The sequence below is a fragment of the Pollachius pollachius genome, assembly GCF_949987615.1.
Source record: "Pollachius pollachius genome assembly, chromosome: 12".
In the NCBI taxonomy this organism is placed as follows: domain Eukaryota; kingdom Metazoa; phylum Chordata; class Actinopteri; order Gadiformes; family Gadidae; genus Pollachius; species Pollachius pollachius.
Genome location: NC_136945.1, coordinates 6,030,266 through 6,048,880, shown reverse-complemented (window position 1 = coordinate 6,048,880; position 18,615 = coordinate 6,030,266). Strand labels below are relative to the sequence as shown.

The window sequence follows — 18,615 nt, the reverse complement described above, 5'->3', positions numbered from 1 at the left end:
GGGGGGGGGTACCGTTATCGGAAAATATAGTCGGAGCGACCTCTGTTCTCCCCAGCCATCCTCTTCCTTCATTATTTTCCCAGAAGCAGAAACCCCTGGTTGTTTATTCCTTAGCATTTGACACAAAAATAGCGTTTTTTTCTCTTAGTCTTCCCATCTGATACACATCAGCCCTCGTAACACACACGAGCACCCCAGCACTTACTCACTGTGGATCACCACACACACACTCACACACACACACACACACACACACACACACACACACACACACACACACACACACACACACACATACACACACACAGACACACACACACACACGTGGCCCACATTACAGCAACTGATATTGACACAGACACAGTTGTTGGCGCAGAGGTAAACAGGGGTGGGGGTGTGTAGGGGGGAGGGGTTTCGACAGCTGCTCTCCTCTGCCCCAATTGACTGGGAAGACCCAGGGAAGACTGGCAGAGACAGGCTTCATTGTTTTGTGTTTTAGACTGCCCCCCCCCCCACAACACACACACACACACACACACACACACACACACACACACACACACAACTATAGACACACACACACACGCCTGACACCTGTTGCCTGCCCTGCCCTACTCTGCTGAGGGGGTCCGGCCACACACAGGCAAGGGGGTGTTTGTGCTCACAAACACACATACACATACAGACCAACACAACACACGCACCAACACACACGCACAGACACACACACACAGACAGACACCAACATAAGCATGTTCAACAACAACATACACCAACACATGTGCATTTAACAACACACACACATGGACTAGCAGACGGACCAGCAACACACACACACACACATGCACGTGCGCGCACACACACACACACACACACATGCACGTGCGCACACACACACACACACACATACACACAGTGTAGGCAGACTGTGGGATTAACATCAGTAGAACCGCACTCATTACATAAGAAGTGTTGGTCCAGCCGTGCAGTCTGACAGAGTCAATGTCAAACTGTGGCTGGGAGAGCAAATTAGTATTTGTGCTGCATGAGCACTCGTTTGTTAACTTAACTTCTGCACTGAGTGGGGGATATAGACCTGCTGTGTGTGTGTGTGTGTGGGGGGGGTCATGTTTATATATGTGTGTGTGTGTGTGTGTGTGTGTGTGTGTGTGCGTGTGTGTGTGTGTGTGTGTGAGTGTGTGTGTGTGTGTGTGTGTGTGTGTGTGCACGTATACGTGTATACGCGTGTGTGCGTGCATTGGTTTTCATTTGTGCGTGTGCGTGCGTGTGAGTGTGCGTGCCTGCATGTGTTCATTTGTCAGTTTGTGGTTTAAGGACCCCGCTGACAGAGGAAGCTCAGCTGTCAGTAGTCGTCGGCGGGGGTGGTGTCCCCCCCGTCCGCTCCTCGTCTCATTCCGTCTCTCTGCTCTCATTCTCTCCATTTATCTGTCGGGGTCTCTCGTTTACTATCATCATGGCCCTATTCTCCTTTCCTCTCATGCTGTGGTTGAGCATTCGTCAGTTGCTATGTTGTTTGTAATGTTTTTCGTTTCAGTCATATATTAGTGTATTCGGTAAACACCATTTCCTGATAGGGAGACTTTGTTGGGTTTTAAAGTGCCACGGCGTTTCACGCGAGACAGTGGAAGTTTTCATTAGCCTAGATCACACAACACTAGCGCTCTCTTGAGTTCTCTCCAAAAGGTGGAGTATCGGGGACAAAGAGTCCCATGATGAATTCTGATGCCCAGGCCTTATATCACTCTCTCTCTCCGTCCTTCAACAGTCCTCTGGTTTGGAGGTGGAGTCTCTCGCCCGTCGGTGCAAACATGTTGCCTAGAGATAAGGAACTCTGGCAAGGAACCCTCCTGCTTCCACACACACACACACACACACACACACGCACGCACGCACACACACACACACACACACACACACACACACACACACACACACACACACGCACGCACACACACACACACACACACACACACACACTCAAAGGCACAGTCACATACTCACATACACAAAGAAACACATGCATACCCACACAAACACACACACAAACACACACATGTTCACATACACATGCACATAGGCACACACACAGGCTTACTGACACACACACAAACACACACACACACATGCATATAGGCCCGCACACAGCACACTCACACTCACACACACACACACACACACACACACACACACACACACAGACACACACACACACCCACACACGCACGCATACTTCTATACCCACACACAATTCAAACACAGGCAGGCACTCACAGGCAGACACATATAAAGGCACACAAATATGCACACTTTTCCGCACACATTTACAGGCACTCTCAAACACACACAAACACACACACACACACACCCACAGACACACACACACACACACACACACACACACACACACACACACACACACACACACATATTCTTGACATGGTGACCGACCCACAGGGGGCATGAGCCATAGGTCAACAGGGCTTCGCTGGGCAGTTTACATCCAGCGAGAAGAAGGAACCCCACAAAACAATGCAATATACCCTGACCTCTTCTTCTTTCATTGGATGAAATTGCATCTCCACTTAACTCACTAACGCCCACACTCATGCACGAAAACCCCCACACACACATACATACTGACTGTGGCAGTGTGTCAGTGTTCGTCAGTGTCTCTGTGGGTGTGCGTGTGTGTGTTGGAGTGTGTCTGTGCGTCAGCGGGTGTATGTAAGCAAGTGTGTTGGTGTATGTCTTTGTGTGTGTGTGTGTGTGTGTGTGTGTGTGTGTGTGTGTGTGTGTGTGTGTGTGCGTGTGTGTGTGTGTGAGAGTGTGTGCATGAGAGTGTGTGTGTGGGAGAATGTGTGTGTTCGTTGTGTGTGAGTGTGTGTGAGACAGAACATGCACGCCTGTAAGGGTGGTTGCGCTGCTAGCTGGGTCGTGCCTGGTGGGCTGTGAGCCAGTGATTAACACTGTGCTCCCACCGCCCGGCGCTGCCATCCAGCCAGGCTAGCGCTGCCTAAATTACACCCAATCTGAGGGGCGGGAAACAGGCACGGAGGACCATGCCAAGAGAGCTCTCTCACACAAACACACATACACACACACACACACACACACACACACACACACACACACACACACGCATGCATGCAGATTGAACAAATGAGCATTTTCAGCATAATTGACTCTCAAGCAAACATGCAATGACATGCGCACGCACAAATACAGACACACACACACACACACACACACACACACACACACACACACACACACAAACATTTACTGCCACACACGCAAGTACACCAAACTTGTTCACACAATCACACCATAGAACCACACATCATCATAACACTTCCTAAGGTGTGATTAATGAGCATTATCAAAAATGCCCGGAAAAAGAAAAGACCAGCGGTTTCTGAGAAAATGGCCACATTTGACCTTGCAACACCATCTACCTCCCTCTCTCTCCCCCTCTCCCATTCCCTCTCTCTCTGTCCTTCTCTCACACATTCTCTCTATCTCCTGATCTCTTTCCAGCTAATTAACCACTTGTCGTGTTCCATTTTCTTTATCAGACTCTGCTTGACTCCACCAGCCCTCTGGTGGGTTCTGCTCTGCCTCACAGACCCCCCCCCCCGCCCCCTATCACACACCTCTGCCCCTCACCCAGCCCTACTGGAGGGCTCACCGCAGGTATCTCTTTGGGAGAAAGTGACACGAGGGGCCATATTTAACCGCTGATAGCAGACCGGCGTTGCGTCTCAGTCCCTCTTTAACAGCCGATAAATGTCCAGCGCAAGACTTCGTGTCTGACACCACGCTCTGTGTCCTTATCACGTCAAGACAAGACCTTAGACCCCAGGCGCGGACTCCACGTCTGCCGCTACACTCTCTGGTGCTCCGAAACGCCGGCCTGTCAGCTGATTGATGGATGGATTGATTTGAAGCACCTTACCCACCCCAGGCAACAAAAAAAAAAAACGACCCAATCCTATTCATCCCATGCTAACATCCCACTTTCCTTATCAGGCAGAAACTCTACTTAACATCCGAGGTTGACCTGAAACACCAGACAATGTATACAATCCGATCAGCAGATTACAGGGAGCTGGTCTGGGACTAGGGAGAGGGCCTTGCTCATGGGCATTTTCCAGGGCAGGGGTTGAGAAGTGGTGACCCTGATGCACGTGCTCACACACACTCACACACCCTACACTATCTGAACAACCCTGAACAAACCATCGTAGTCCTCAACACACGCGCACACACACTCGCACACATCCCACCCTCCCCCGGCCCTTCACATCGACCCAACCCTGAAAAAGCGGTTGCTAACTTGCTGACTGTCTCTAGACTTGTGCTCGTTATCTACTGTGTGTGTGTGTGTGTGTGTGTGTGTGTGTGTGTTTGTGTTAGCTAAGAGGGGGGGGTGGGGGGGGGGGGGGGAGAGAGAGGTCATGGGAAACAAGCACATGACAAACGGCCATTATCAGAGGCACTCTGGTAAATATAGAGCTGTATCTGGATCCCTCTATCTCCCATAGAGCCATAAGCCCCTGTAGGCCCTCTTCAGACCGTCCAGCAACACGGAGACAGAGAGCCTGATAAGACCTGGAGAAGGAGGGGGGAGGAGGACATGGGAATGCTAGGGATTACTGGCAAGGTGTGCGCATTGTTTGGGCTGTGGGGGGAATAAGAGGGCTGTCTGGTTGAGGCTAAGCAACGAGGCATTTTGTGTCTGCGATTGCACGGCGCAAGAGAGAGATAGAGAGAGAGAGAGAGAGAGAGAGAGAGAGAGAGAGAGAGAGGGTGAGAGAGAGACAGAGAGAGAGAGAGAGAGAGAGAGAGAGAGAGAGAGAGAGAGAGAGAGGGTGAGAGAGAGAGACAGAGAGAGAGAGAGAGAGAGAGGGTGAGAGAGAGAGAGAAGAGAGAGAGAGAGAGAGAGAGAGAGAGAGAGGGTGAGAGACTGAGAGAGAGAGGGTGAGAGAGAGAGAGAGAGGGTGTGAGAGAGAGAGAGAGAGAGAGAGAGAGAGAGAGAGAGAGAGAGAGAGAGAGAGCAGCGGGTCGGAGCATAAGCCGGCGGTGTCGTGTCAGAGTCACTGTGGGCTCGGGGGAAAGACACAGCGGAGGGGAGAGGGGGGAGAGGGGAGAGGATAGTAGGGGAGAATGGGGGAGGGGTCAGTTGCTGATCCCCCGACAAGCAGGGTCATCAAGCCTGGGGACCCCCTTCGCTGAATTTAAGTGGAGCGGAGCCGTGATGAGAAGTCACTCTTCAATGACGGTTACTGGGGAAGGAGAGCGGAGCAACCGGGGGGGGGGGCAGAAACAACACAGGACACTTTGGAGGAGAGAGAGAGAGAGAGAGAGAGACATTCATCCAGAGAGCCCCGAGCAGATGGAGCCCTTTTTGGATGGCGGCTCTCCGGTGAAAGACAGGAGTTGGAGAGAGAGAGAGGGCGAGATTAAGGAAAGGAGAAAGGGAGAGAAAAAAAGGAGGTGATGGAGAGAGGAGAGGGTAATGGTGACTCGGCAAAACACGCTCCGCTGGGCCTGTATGACCTCGTTCATCAAGCTGTCACCGCGCTGCTCGCCGCTCCTTTCTCCTGTAATTCACGCGGAGACAGTGAGGAGGAGCGAGCGAGAGAGAGAGAGAGAGAGAGAGAGAGAGAGAGAGAGAGAGAGAGAGATATGGAGAAAGAGGGAGAGAGCGAGAGAGATGGAGAGAGAGGGAGAGAGGGCTGGAGGGAGAGAGAGGGATATGGAGGGCGAGAGAGGGACATATAGCAGTTAAACATTGGGACTTGAACAGCTCTAGCAGTGAAGTGTGTGTGTTTGGGTAAAGAGCGGGTGGGGGTGTCCCAAACGTAAGGCAGAACTGTTGTGTATATAAACAAAAGAGGTTGGAGGGAGAGAGAGAGAGAGAGACAATTGGAAGGGGGGGGGGTCTGCAGTTTGGAACAAACAAAGAAAACTTGAGACTTGCAGGGAACTGGTGGTTATAAAGACAAGCAGTTTGTCTAACGAAGAGCGTGTTATGAAAGACTATGAGGTGACTCAGCAACAAGGAACAGGGCTAGGCTCCTATTGGCTGCTGGGTTTAGTATCAGCATGTTGGAGAGTTCTTCTGCTGTGTATTTTATTATCGCACACAGACGCCATGCAACGCCTACAAAGAGCACTCACATAGACGCGCACGCGCCATAACAACTTCCAATTGCAAGGGTTCCTCTCATGAAACAGCGTCATTTGCATAATCAACCACTTGTCGATTTTCATTACACCAACTTGAATTATTATTCTGGTCATTTACAAGTCAAATATTTCTTGAAGTAGTTCTATGCATTACCAGTTTGAATTGCCTATTGGCCAATGAATGCTCAAAGAGCTAGGTTGTGTAGGCCTACTTAACAGTGACTTTTATTTTAACTCAATTACATAGGTGTAATTGTATTGAGTTTTTAACACCTTGGATCCGAGTCAAAAGTGGGTTATCATTTCCTCCTCCATGTGATTCAAGATTAAACACTAGCTGAGCCAGTGATGAATAACCTACCAAGAAGTAAAGCTACTAAACAAGTTGCTCACAAACTCTGGTTAGCTTCTTCTATTTCACACTCCTTATATGAGCGGGGTGTGTATGTGTATTTGTATATGTGTGTGTATATATAAAGAGTGGGCCTCCTGCATCTATACCCCCCCCACACACACCAGCACCACAGCCCTGATAAGAGGTGAACACACAAAACAGAAAAACACACAAACACACAACCAATAACGTACGGCTGACCGCTCTGACACCATAGACTAACCGTTGTAAATAAATAAACATTAAGCATTAGTCTTTACAATACAAAGTCTTTATTTTTATTTTTTTGGTATGGCTTCCTTGAATGCACTGTAAAGGACATCTTATTGAAACAAATCTAGCATTTGTGTCTCAGCATGAGAGCCCTACAAGAGCCTAGCTTCTGTTTTTACCCACAGAAATGTTCCCCGACATCTGGATAGAAACTAGGCTGATATACAAAAATTGTCCCTGTGGATTTACAGGTCAGCCTCGGAGGGCTACACCTTCAGTGCCAAAAATTGTAATAACACAGAAAAATAAGCATTTTAACTTAGAATCTCCTATAAATACCTACTCATAAATATTGTTTAACTGAAACATTTATAAAAATGCTGTACAATGAATGACCTTTGGAGAGTGACAGATTAACAGTTTAAAAATACAAGAACATAAAAAGGACATTTATAGAAACGCACTGGTGTCTTTGCTCAGTGTCCGCTACCTGACCGAACGTACCCCAGCACTCCGGACCCCCCTCCTCGAGAACCATCCAGAACCTCAGAATAATGTGGCACACTAGTGTCACTAGGGATCTGGTTAATAATGGGATGCACTTTGTTTAATTCTGCTGCAAGGCGAAGGAGTGCTGGTTAAAACAAAAAATAAGGGTGAAATCTTTAGTAAAAACGTTTTTTTTTTTTAATAAGGCCTCTTTAATAAAAAATGGAGAAAGGCTTGAGATAAAAAGTGTGTGTCTGTGTGTGTTTCTCTTTGTGTGTATGTGTGTGTGTGTGGTTGTGTGTGTGTGTGTGTGTCCCTTCCTATCCAAACCAATTGTCTTCCTCCGCCCCGCCCCACTTATCTCTCTAACCCTGTTTCATGTCTCCATTGTCCCAGAGCAGCACAAACTGTCTACCTGCTCGGGAGTTCTCTCGTATCAAGGAGACCACAGCACTCGCTCTGGGCTTCTGCTGGTGGAGCAGAAAAACTAATAACGATGCATACATTGATAATAACAGGGTAAATACACATGGATAACGACATTTATAGAAGAATAAAAAGACCATGATAATGATTATACAAAGAAAAAGGTTTCCAAAAGCCCTTTCAAGCACATCCATACATTCGTACATCCATACACACACACACACAAGCATCCATACGTACATCCATACGCGCACACACACACACACACACATCCATACAGCTTCCTTACAGACCCCTTGTATCCTCAACCAGCCCAGACATGGCCTCTAAACCCCGCCCCCCTCAACCCCTTCGCCCTATTGGAGGAAAGTACTTTTCCTGATGGTATAGTGCAATAGTCTTCTCCTTCCGCCTGAAGATCCCCCGCTAAAGGACACACTAACAGCGTCCCCGCAGCGTTCTGAAGCCTCAGAACCGACCGTCCGCCGCGCGTCTCCGGCCCGCCAGTCGACCCCCCCGCTCACTGCATGCGCTCGGGCTGGACGTGCTGCTGCTGCGGGTAGTGGAGGAAGGCCTGTGATTGGCCGGCGGCGCCGGAGGAGGCCAGGCTGGCGTGCATGGCCGCCAGGCTGGAGGCGGCGGCGGCGGCGGCGGCGGCCGCCGTGGAGCTGGTCCCGGAGGAGGCGGAGCCGGGGCCGTAGGCATAGCCCATGAAGCTGGCGGGCGAGGGAGCGTAGGGGTAGTGCTGGTCGAAGGCGGCCTGGGCGTACTGGGAGTAGGCGGCGGCCGAGTTGTAGTCCAGGTAGGGGCTGGAGCCCACGGAGCCGGACACCTGGGAGGGCAGTACCAGGCTGGGCTGCACGAAGGCCTGGGGGTAGAGGTACTGCTGGGCCAGCCTGGAGGGGAGGGGGGAGGGGGGGACAGACACAGAGAGGGAGACAGAGTTAGAACAGGGGGCGAGGGGCACTCAAATAAACAGCTGGGACTGAGGGACGATGGGAAGGGAGAGTGCGGTTTCCACAGGGACGGGGTGTGGGCGCGGGTGTGTGTGTGTGTGTGTGTGTGTGGAATATAAACACTGCGGGTGTGTGGGATATAAACTCTTTGTAGGTGTGCTGAACCCTCTCTCGTCTGCGGTTCCTGCTCTACTCTGCCGATGACTAATCGCACGTTGAGGGAGAAACAAATACAAAACCGATGGGGGAGAAAGAAAAAAAAAAGAAAAGGAAGGATTAGCCCGGCAAAGTTGAGTCAACCGCTCGGTTCGTCGGTTACAAAACCTACTGAACCTGTTGGGTTGGGGGGTTGGGGTGGGGGGTGAAGGATCGAGACAGCCGTTACTGGCAGGTTTTCAGGCTCAGGCACCAGGAGAGTGTTTTACCAGCTGCTATTCTTCGCACACGCACACGCACACGCACGCACGCACACACACACACACACACACACACACACACACACACACACACACACACACACACACACACACACACACACACACACACACACACACACACACACACACACAAATAGGGAACTGTGTCTTCTATTTCTCCATTTGGCCCATAAATCTGAAGCTGGCTGTCACAGGTGACGACGTTAGCTGGGGGCAGGGTGTGTGTCTGTTTCTCATGGTGTGCCGGTGCGTGGATATGGGGAAGTAGGGAGAGCTTATCAGAAGAGGGACCTAGTATCGTAACTGTGGTGTTGTCTGTGGTTCTCTTAATGAACCTTTACCCACAAGAACGCATCTGTTCACAAACACTAAAGAAGGAAAGGAAGTTAACAACTTCAGGTTAAATTCATGAGTCATTGGGCTGTAGTTAGAGGGACAACAGCTTCCAACTCAAACTACCCCACCATCTAATTGACTTCACAGCACACCTATTATTAACAGGAGGCTATTCTGTAATAAAGTTTTAGAATTGCTACTGAATCCACTTCAGTACACGTCTTTTCTGTGTCAGTGTGTCGAGTTTGGGCTTTGGATGACTGATGTTGATGTGCAAGGAGAGCATCTTGTACTATAGAACACCTTTGTCAAGAAAGGGCACACCACTCACTGCAAATGCACACACGATGGACAAAATAATTAAATTTGACCTTCACAAAGCTGCATCTCAGTACTGACGAATGACATTTTATTCAGATTGAATACAGAACGCGGCCCTGCATGGCGTGGCTACATTGAGGAGGGAGCTGGATCAATCCAGTCATGAGATGCAGCTTGAAGGTCTACACGGCAACATTAAAACAATGAGAAGCATGCAGTAGTCAAGATTACAGCACAGGAGGAATTAAGCACCCCCCCCCATCCCTCTTACCAGCCCCACCCCTCCCCCACCAGAACACTGTTGAACTTCAAACAGCTCACCAAGGCCACCACTGCAAACCCCCCAAAACCATGCCATACAAGGAGAAGAGTTGCGCTACAATCAGCACAACCTCTTCACATTTCATAATCACACGCACACACACACAGAGAAAGAAAAAAATAGGGAGAAAGAAAAAAAAAGAAAAGGAGAGGCGAAGATAAAGGACCACTCCATCACACCACACCACACTGCACTGCACTCTCAGGCCATAGGGCACCTTGGGGAAGAGGGCCGCTGTCTAGGCATGTGGGCCTGAGGTTTGGCTGGGGAGGGACACTCTCTCTTTAGCCTTAGCCAAAACCCCCTCCTCGTGGAACCAGGGGCCAGGCACCGAGCCCGGTATTGGGGCTCCTCTTCTTGTCTCCCCGGCCAACGCGGAGGTTCTCTGGTCAGCTGGGAGCGAGGGAGGGAAGGAGGTGCGACACGATGGCTGGGGGTCAACGGTGAGCAATGACATGGACGTCCTGTGGCTTGAGGCCAGCAACACTCGGACAAAAGGGATGGGATTATTGCAATAAAACCACCAAGAAATAAACAGAACGACAGGAGAGGGAATGGAGTCACTCGGGAAGCCTTGATCAACGACAGTAACACAATATTTGAACATTTTTGGAGCCCAGTAAGCTACCGGCAGTTACAGCAGAGATGCTAACACAATGCTGCCATCTTGAGCTGCTATGCTAGTCCGGTGTGGCCAGCTTTAACCGCACTGAGGAATGGGGGAGGGGGTGAGGCAACAGCGAGGGAGAGAGAGACACACTTTTCTCTGGAAGAATAGAACTATAGCGGCCCGCTACAGTTCCACAGGGGCATCTGCCAAGTGTAGGGAGGAGGGGGGGGTGAGGGTGGGGGAGAGATAGGGGGTTGCTACTGGCAGCGCCCTGGGAACACACACAATGAGTGCACATTCACTTGTAACGCGTACGCATAAGTAAATGAAGGCCGCTCTCCACCCACATGTGAACTTTAGCCCCGCAGTGGCAACAAAGAGGCATTGAGTCCCAGCACACTTCTTTAAAAAGGGATGAGCGCACGTACATGCAGCGCTGTCGGCCGGGCCGAGCCTACGCTCGCTGCTGCTCCGTATAATGAGCCCCCCGTCCCCGGGTGCTCTGTGTGCGTCGCCCCGGGTTATTTGGCTTTGACCCAAACATAAGTCCGGCGACCCCCCCCGCCGCGGGAGCAGAGGCACAGACGGGTACAGAGCACATCATTAATCTATACACAAGCATAACACACGCGCGCGCGGATGCGCGCGCGTGTGTTATGCTTGTGTATAGATTAATGATGTGCTCTGTACGGACACACACACACACACACTCATGATGTGTATAGAGAGGCCCTGGCATCTTGGAGGAGAAGGAGGAGGGAGGAGTACGCTGGGGGGGGGATTGAGGGGGAAGGAGGAGGTGGGGTGGCGGAGGAGGAAAAAGGTTAGAGGTCAGCTGGTGGGTTTAGTGCCGACTGGACAGCGGGTAGGGGGGTGCGGTGTCTGCCATCACGTCTTTCAGAAAGCGAGGCAGGCCCGGGTTGGGCAGTGCGGGGAGATTCCAGTGGTAGAGAACGGGTGAGCCATTATGGAAGTGAGAACGTTTGTCTGTTAATGCCTAATCTCGAATCCTTGGTCACTCTGCTTCAATCTACATTCAAAAACCTGGAAAGAAATTTAAAGAAGGACTGCATGAACTGCACAAACCGTGTGTTCTTTTAGGTAAACGGACAAAAAAAAGCGAGGTGCTTTGTTCCGACACCTGTGGAGGTGGGTTTCCCAGGGTGCACCTAGCCTCATTAAAGCCTTCACATAGGCCCAGTGTAACACCCCTCCCTCCCTCCCTGCCATTAACCCCCACCCAGCCCTTCCACACAAGCCTCAAAAGCACCTTGAACACCCCCCCCCCCTTTACCACCAGTCTCACAAGGGTGTCAGTTTTCAGGTTCTCAGTCTAATGGCCGCCTGACACTTGGTAGGAATATCATTGCGATGAGAGAAACAGTTACAAAAAGAAAAAAACGGGAAGAAAACACGCGGGTGAATGTGGCAGTTCAGTGCCATTATGCAGGGGGGGTAGCAAAGATGGGATAACCAACACCCGCCCCTCTTCTCCAACTGACAGTTCCTGTCCTCAGTGACCTCTTCTGGACCCTACTGGTCACAACAGCACACACACACACACACACACACACACGCATTGTGTGAGTGTGTGTTCTTTTAAGCCAGGCCTCAAGTCTGCCAGGTGGACTCTATAGAGGCCAACAGGTGCTCTCTCTCTCGCTCGCTTGCAGTCTGTACATGTGTTGTAGAGCTCACTCGCTCCCCATCTCTCTCTGGGGCAGTGGTCACTAGAGATTAAGGGGTGGGGCAGGGTGGGGGTTGGGGGTGTTTAAGGCTGTAATAGGAAGCCAGCACCTGTCAGACGTACACGACAGAGGAGCCTACCCTAGTGCCCTGTTTTTTCCACCAGTAACCACGGTAACGGGGAGTCCTGAGAGGGAACTAGCAGCTTCTTCTGACATTAACCCCCGGGAAATTAGCCATATTTGAGGCCAGAAAGGACCTGTGGATTTGTGACTCAAGTCAGAGGCTGAAGCAGAGGAATAAGACATCCATTTTCTCAGTGCACTGTTGTATATCGCTTAACTAGGATTGAGAAATACCTATTTTTTGTCGTTAATGATTTCCACATGTCTCTAGACTTCATAATGCGCCATTTGATAAAAGACTTGAGAATTAGATTTATTTTCTGATAAGCAAGCTGCAGCGTTTGGGTACATTTGCATCCGCATGCCTGACAGTAGAGTCAGAGCTGGCCAAAAAGCAGTCACAAATGTACATCTGCATTGTTTTGACACAGCTAGGCGATCAGCTTTCCAACTGTCAAATTCCCCCGCAAAAAGCCTTATCACAACACAAATAAAAACACAAAATAAGGCTTCATGGTATTTCCTGCTGACACAACAAACAGTTGACAGGGTGCCTTCCAAAGGCATTTCACAAGTTTTGCAAAAAAAAGTAGTCAGACAGGTTAACACCGAGGCTATAAAAAGAAGCATACGCCAGATCACAAAAAGCATGTGGCCTGGCGGTTATTAAGAATAGAGGCCACTACAAGATAAACTAATAACAGAAGATTGTAGTCTGAACTGTTCGCATTTCATAAATGCATTAGAAAATAACACATCAAAAATGTAGCCTGGGTGACAAAGTATAGATGCCATTTCAACCAAACGTAATAGAAGATTGTAGCCTAGTCAGACAGCCAAAGAGGCCAATAGAGGGAAACACCAAAAGAAGCAAAGCCCCCTCCCATTTGCTTACCCATACTGCCTCTGGACAAGCGCAGGGTGAATGGGCTGCACTCCGATGGAGAGGCCTGCAAGAGATAGAAGGCCGGCTGTCAGACACACAGCATTTGCATTTTACAGAGGAGGACACCGGGAACAATGCACAATGGGCACAGAGCGAGACACAGGCAGTGTCTCTCCGTTGTGCTTGCACTCGACAGAGGTCGGACTTGTTTCAGACAAAAACACACACACACACACACACACACACACACACACACACACACACACACACACACACACACACACACACACACACACACACACACACACACACACACAATGTATCGGCTAAGAAAGACCAGGAAGAAAACAAAGAGGAGTGCTCACCCGCGTGCTCCTCACCTGTCTGCATACTCCGAGGCTTGGCCCCCAGGTAGGCCAGGTTCACGTTGGCCTTCCTGCCGTCGATGATGGGGTTGGGGTCTTTACAGGCCCTCTCCGCCGCCCCCCGGTCCGTCATAGTGACCTGTTGGAGGAAGGGCACAAAAGGCAACATTAGAGAAAAACGACAACAAATGACAAATAGTTTTTCCTCTTGACACAGAGCCAGAGGACTGCGGTGATGCTCAAAAGCTCTGTTTTGGGCATAACCAGTTGAACCAGGAGAATACCTCCAAGGAACATATTCCCCCTGCAGCCATATTGGTTCTCAACACTGGCTGGGTAGGAGAAGTGAATATGGAATCCTGCTAGAGATTAGAACCAGGATGGAGCCAAGATGCCCATACATAGACGCCACAATGTCCTCGACTTCTTTCAACCCAAAATAAATGAAATGAGAACACACAGAGGAGCAGCTTTTTTTTGGGAATGCCCTTAGCAGCACATGCTGTCAAGCCTGGTCCTTGACGACAGGACGGGCAGACCTGCTGAAATATGAATCCGGGATGAATATCAAGGAGCTTATCCAATTAGGGAGGAGATATTAAGGAGATTGCTACAGGTCTGTCCCTGCTGTCTTCCTGCTGGCATTAGACGTTCCCGTCTGTTTTGAAGGATCAGTTTTATGCCAGCTCAGAGGAATTGAGTTGAGCGAAGGGACTTCAAAACGGTGGTGCTTCCAGCAGTAGACACCAGTAAATCTGGAGAGATGTGGACTGTGATCCACTCCAGGGCCGGTGTTGTGAACACACAGACAGGGACAAGGAGTTTGTTTACATGGTGTTGTGGAGCCCTAGTATACTGAGAGGGATCCTGCTAATCCACCTGATAGCCAGTACGTGCTTGTGCTGTTGGTTTTGTTTGTTAAATATAATACGGCCAGAAAAAAACCCCACTTCTACTAGCCTACTAGACCAACAGGATGAACAGGTTAGAGAAAAGGGGGGGGATGAAGACGCAAAGAGGAAAAGAACAGAAAGTGCTGATGACTGTTTATGCTTGGGTGGTGTTTCAGCACTACAGCGTGGTTTGGTGGAGCCAAAGGGGCAGCACCTACATGACCCGAAGCATGTCCAACCTTCGACACACACTAACACACACTGCACTCGGACACAGACGTTTTTCTTGGGAGCCTGAAAGCTGTGGTAAACAATGAGTGCCATTGTCTTACAGGTCTTGACTAAGAAGAAAACACGCACACACATAACAGTTTTCCTACCCATCTTTGGCTTGGCCCCGTTTTATTGGCAGGGTATCTCGCCCAGGTTCTGGTAAATATTTGCATTTCTACAGAGGCTTCTGTTTTGTCAAAAGCCTGCATGACTGGCTTTGTCTTAATAGACCATAGCACCCTTGAGTTGAGAGTTAACGCCGTTATAATGGATTTATACACAAACTCATCCAAAACTCAAACTCAAAACCAAGATATACTGTACATTTCAAAAGACGTATATGGGGAAGAAATGAATCGTTTATTGCGCACCATTATTCACCTAAAGCTATCGCCTTATGTTTCATGGCTTAAGAAAGGCCATTGGATCAAACAGTCCGTGACATGGAGGTGAACTTGCCCTTCACCCAATCTGCTCATCTTTGAGCGAACCCATATTCAATGATTAACATGTGCTTTTGAAAACGGCCATTACTTTTCCCTGGTGTATGAGTGTTTAACATAGACTGCGCAAGCAAGGACATTCTCCCTCCTTCCAAAAGCACCATATAAAGCACGAGAAGATGTGTGGACTGCGCACATAGGCCTACTGCTGAAGAGCGATAAGCCGGCTCCTAAAAGGGGCCAGCACTGGGGCGAGTTGAATAAGTGCATGTGGGGGTCAGGGGGACATAAACATATGTTGAGATATAATCTACTTAGTTTGCCCATCAACTTAGTGTAGCCTCATCCTAATTAGGCTAAAATAACGCAACCAAAGCAAGAAATAGAGAAGCCATGCGTTAGCGCGACTTATAACTCTATATCAGATTATGTTTGACAAGCTGCCTTATTGGAATGGCTTGGTCATGCAACGTGGGCCGAGTATCAGAACAATGCGTGTTGATTATTGATCACAAAAAATAACTTTCTGGAATATTACGCACACGCGCAATACATTATGAACAGCGGTCAAGACAAGATCTTTACAATATCCCCTCCATCGTGAATATTCATCACGCACAAAACACGTTATGAGTGTGTGACCGAGGTAAGTTACTTACAAAGCCGTAACCTCTAGATTTCCCGGTCTGTCTGTCCGTTATCACCACCGCTTCGTCTATGTCGCCGAAAGCCTCGAAATATTTTCGCAACGACGCGTCGTTCGTGTGGTAAGGCAAACCACCGACAAAGATCTTGGTGAAAGTAGTGTCTTTTTGAATACTGCTGGGATGCATGATTTCCAAGGCCCCGTTCATCAGCGGATGTAGAAGCATTTGGCACCCGGAGTCCTACCGCACGATTACAAATGAATCGGATTCTAGGAACTTTCCAGATTAATATGGCAACGCAACAAAATAATAACACGACAGGGGCAGGTGCTCCAAATAGTTTCTCCGCGTTATGTTTTTCCTTTTTGGTGCGTTCCTTAAATCAACCTGCTGCTGCTGCTGTTGGCATGTATCGCTCTGTCTCTCAGTCTATCTCTCTCACACAATCTGCCTCGACTCATGTAGCAGGATCCCAACCGCTTGTAACTGTGCCAGTGTGTGTGCACGAGTGTGTAAAGTGTTCCGGCCGAGATGTAGCCTGTACTTCGCCGGATTTGCCGCGCCCATTCAGGACAGTCGACCTATCGGTACAGTTTTCGAGTGACAACTTTGTCAGCGCTCCTCCTCCTTCCCCCCCCACCCCCCCCTCCTTCCCCCCCCCCCCCGCCTACAAGCGTCCTCGCTTGCACCTGCTTTTGTCCTTCTTTACAACACAAAGGAAAGCCTCTACTGTACATCCAAAACGCGCGACCCCCCCCCCCCCCCCACACGTGTTGCTTTGTCTAATTCTAGTAGAAAAGAGGAAGTGAAATGTCCTAAACCCCGAAGGATTGTACCAAAAAAAAGAGAAAAAAAAGGGGGTGCCACCACAGCAGATAAGCAGGGAAATAAAACAACGCTGCCATCATAATACTAGATCACATCATAGCTGGGTACTGCCAAACATTGTCATTCTAATATATATGGATACAAGCCCATGCATTATCTTAGATGTGATGTCGGTCACAGCAAACTGCTTATCCCCTCGTCATAAAACCCATGTTTTTGTTTTACTTTGATGGCAACAAGTGCGTATAGCTAAGGCTGATAGCGGACACCATGATATTACAGTTTTTCTCAGTCGCTTTGGTACATTTCTCAGAACAGAATTTAAATTCTCAACACTACTTGTTCAATCTTCACATCATTGTGTCACTTGTGCTGTGCACATCAAAAAAACGGTTTCTAATTTCTTTGAACAAGTTGCAAATGCTCTGGTCCATTCATGCAAATGATTATGTACAATTCTCTGCTCCTTCCATCAAAATGTATTACAATGGATCTCTGTTGAATAGTCTCGTCCCCACAACATGTAGGTATTAGGTCATTGCATAAGTCTTTACGTGCAAAATGGCTGAACAAGTTGTCATAATATGTCAAGCATATTTCTATACATTTCCATTAGACTCTTTTTTCTAACTCTGTCCTGAATTGGTCAATTACTCCCAGGTGAATCTTGATTATCTCTAAAGAAGGGAAATGTAGGACGCATTAGATCAACCAACGATCAACCAGTTTACTGAAATAGCTCAAAGGTACATCTCATGAAGGTGCTTGTGTAATGTGGATGAGAATTTGTGGCCCAACAAACAGGAACGTCTGGAGGTGTAGACTGCACTGCATGGACAGTTTTCCATAAGGAGATTGTCCTATGTTCACATTTCTAGTTTCTTTTTGTTTTTACTATGCAGTGCTATCTTTTCCTTTCTGTATCGCAATGGCATGGTCTGTCAACAAATTACAGTAGCTTACAAACAGTAAAAGCGTAAATGTAATTCTTGTCCAGTCTCTTGCAATCAATCTCCCACATACATTAAGGTGTTAAAATTTACAATAATTGTCTTCAAAACTTTAGCCATAGTTTACATCAGAACATCCCTCCAGAGTACATTGTCGTATCGACAACATGACTAAGCAATTTGACTTATCCATACACAATGACTTGTCATTCTGGTTGCACTGACATGTTCACTGACACAGATGTTTACTTTTGAGAGATGAGCTAAGGATTTTGAGCAAGAGACTGGCTTTTGCAGGTTATCCATGGTGTTTTGCTATTTGTACGAATTGTTTTGAGAAATGCACTTACTGTTTTGCAAATGTTGAGGATGATTCAAGAAATGTACCAAAGCGACTGAGAAAAACTGGTTGTAATTAAAGAGCACAGATAAAACGAGAAAGGGATGATAACACGAGAATAATATGCAGCACCTGCGCTGCGTTTTTTCTTGTGTGCGGCTGTCTTTTAAATGCAGGGAAGTTCCTAGAATCAGATTGTTTAACCGAGTTGTTTGACTCCGGGTGCCAACTGCGTCTACATCCGCTTCTGAATGGTGCCCTATAAATCTTGCATCCAAACAGCATTAAAAAATACACTACTTTCAGCAAAATATATGTTGATGGTTTGTCCTTCGAAATATTTGTTACTTTCGGGTCAAGGCAATTAAAGGGAAAGGGCCAACTGGGACACGGTGCTCTACGCCAAACCTGTCCAAAAAAACATCCTTAATAAGAACAGCCATACAGTCCATTAACTAGGTA

General features: G+C 48.6%; 1 protein-coding gene across 2 annotated transcripts; it reads right to left on the bottom strand.

The window, feature by feature from the left end:
- Positions 1 to 6,856: 6,856 nt before the first annotated feature.
- LOC307083777 (RNA-binding protein 38-like) lies at positions 6,857 to 16,534 on the bottom strand. Of its 2 annotated transcripts, none has more exons than XM_079747733.1 (4): positions 16,048 to 16,534; positions 13,780 to 13,918; positions 13,424 to 13,478; positions 6,857 to 8,631 (listed from the first exon to the last, which is right to left on the bottom strand). In XM_079747733.1, exons 1-4 carry the CDS (start codon positions 16,258 to 16,260, stop codon positions 8,256 to 8,258), a joined length of 783 nt encoding a protein of 260 aa, XP_079603859.1. In that variant the 5' UTR covers positions 16,261 to 16,534; the 3' UTR covers positions 6,857 to 8,255. The 2 variants fall into 2 exon arrangements, with proteins under 2 accessions (XP_079603859.1, XP_079603860.1); XM_079747734.1 differs by having other exon boundaries at positions 13,795 to 13,918.
- Between the last annotated feature and the right edge of the window lie 2,081 nt (positions 16,535 to 18,615).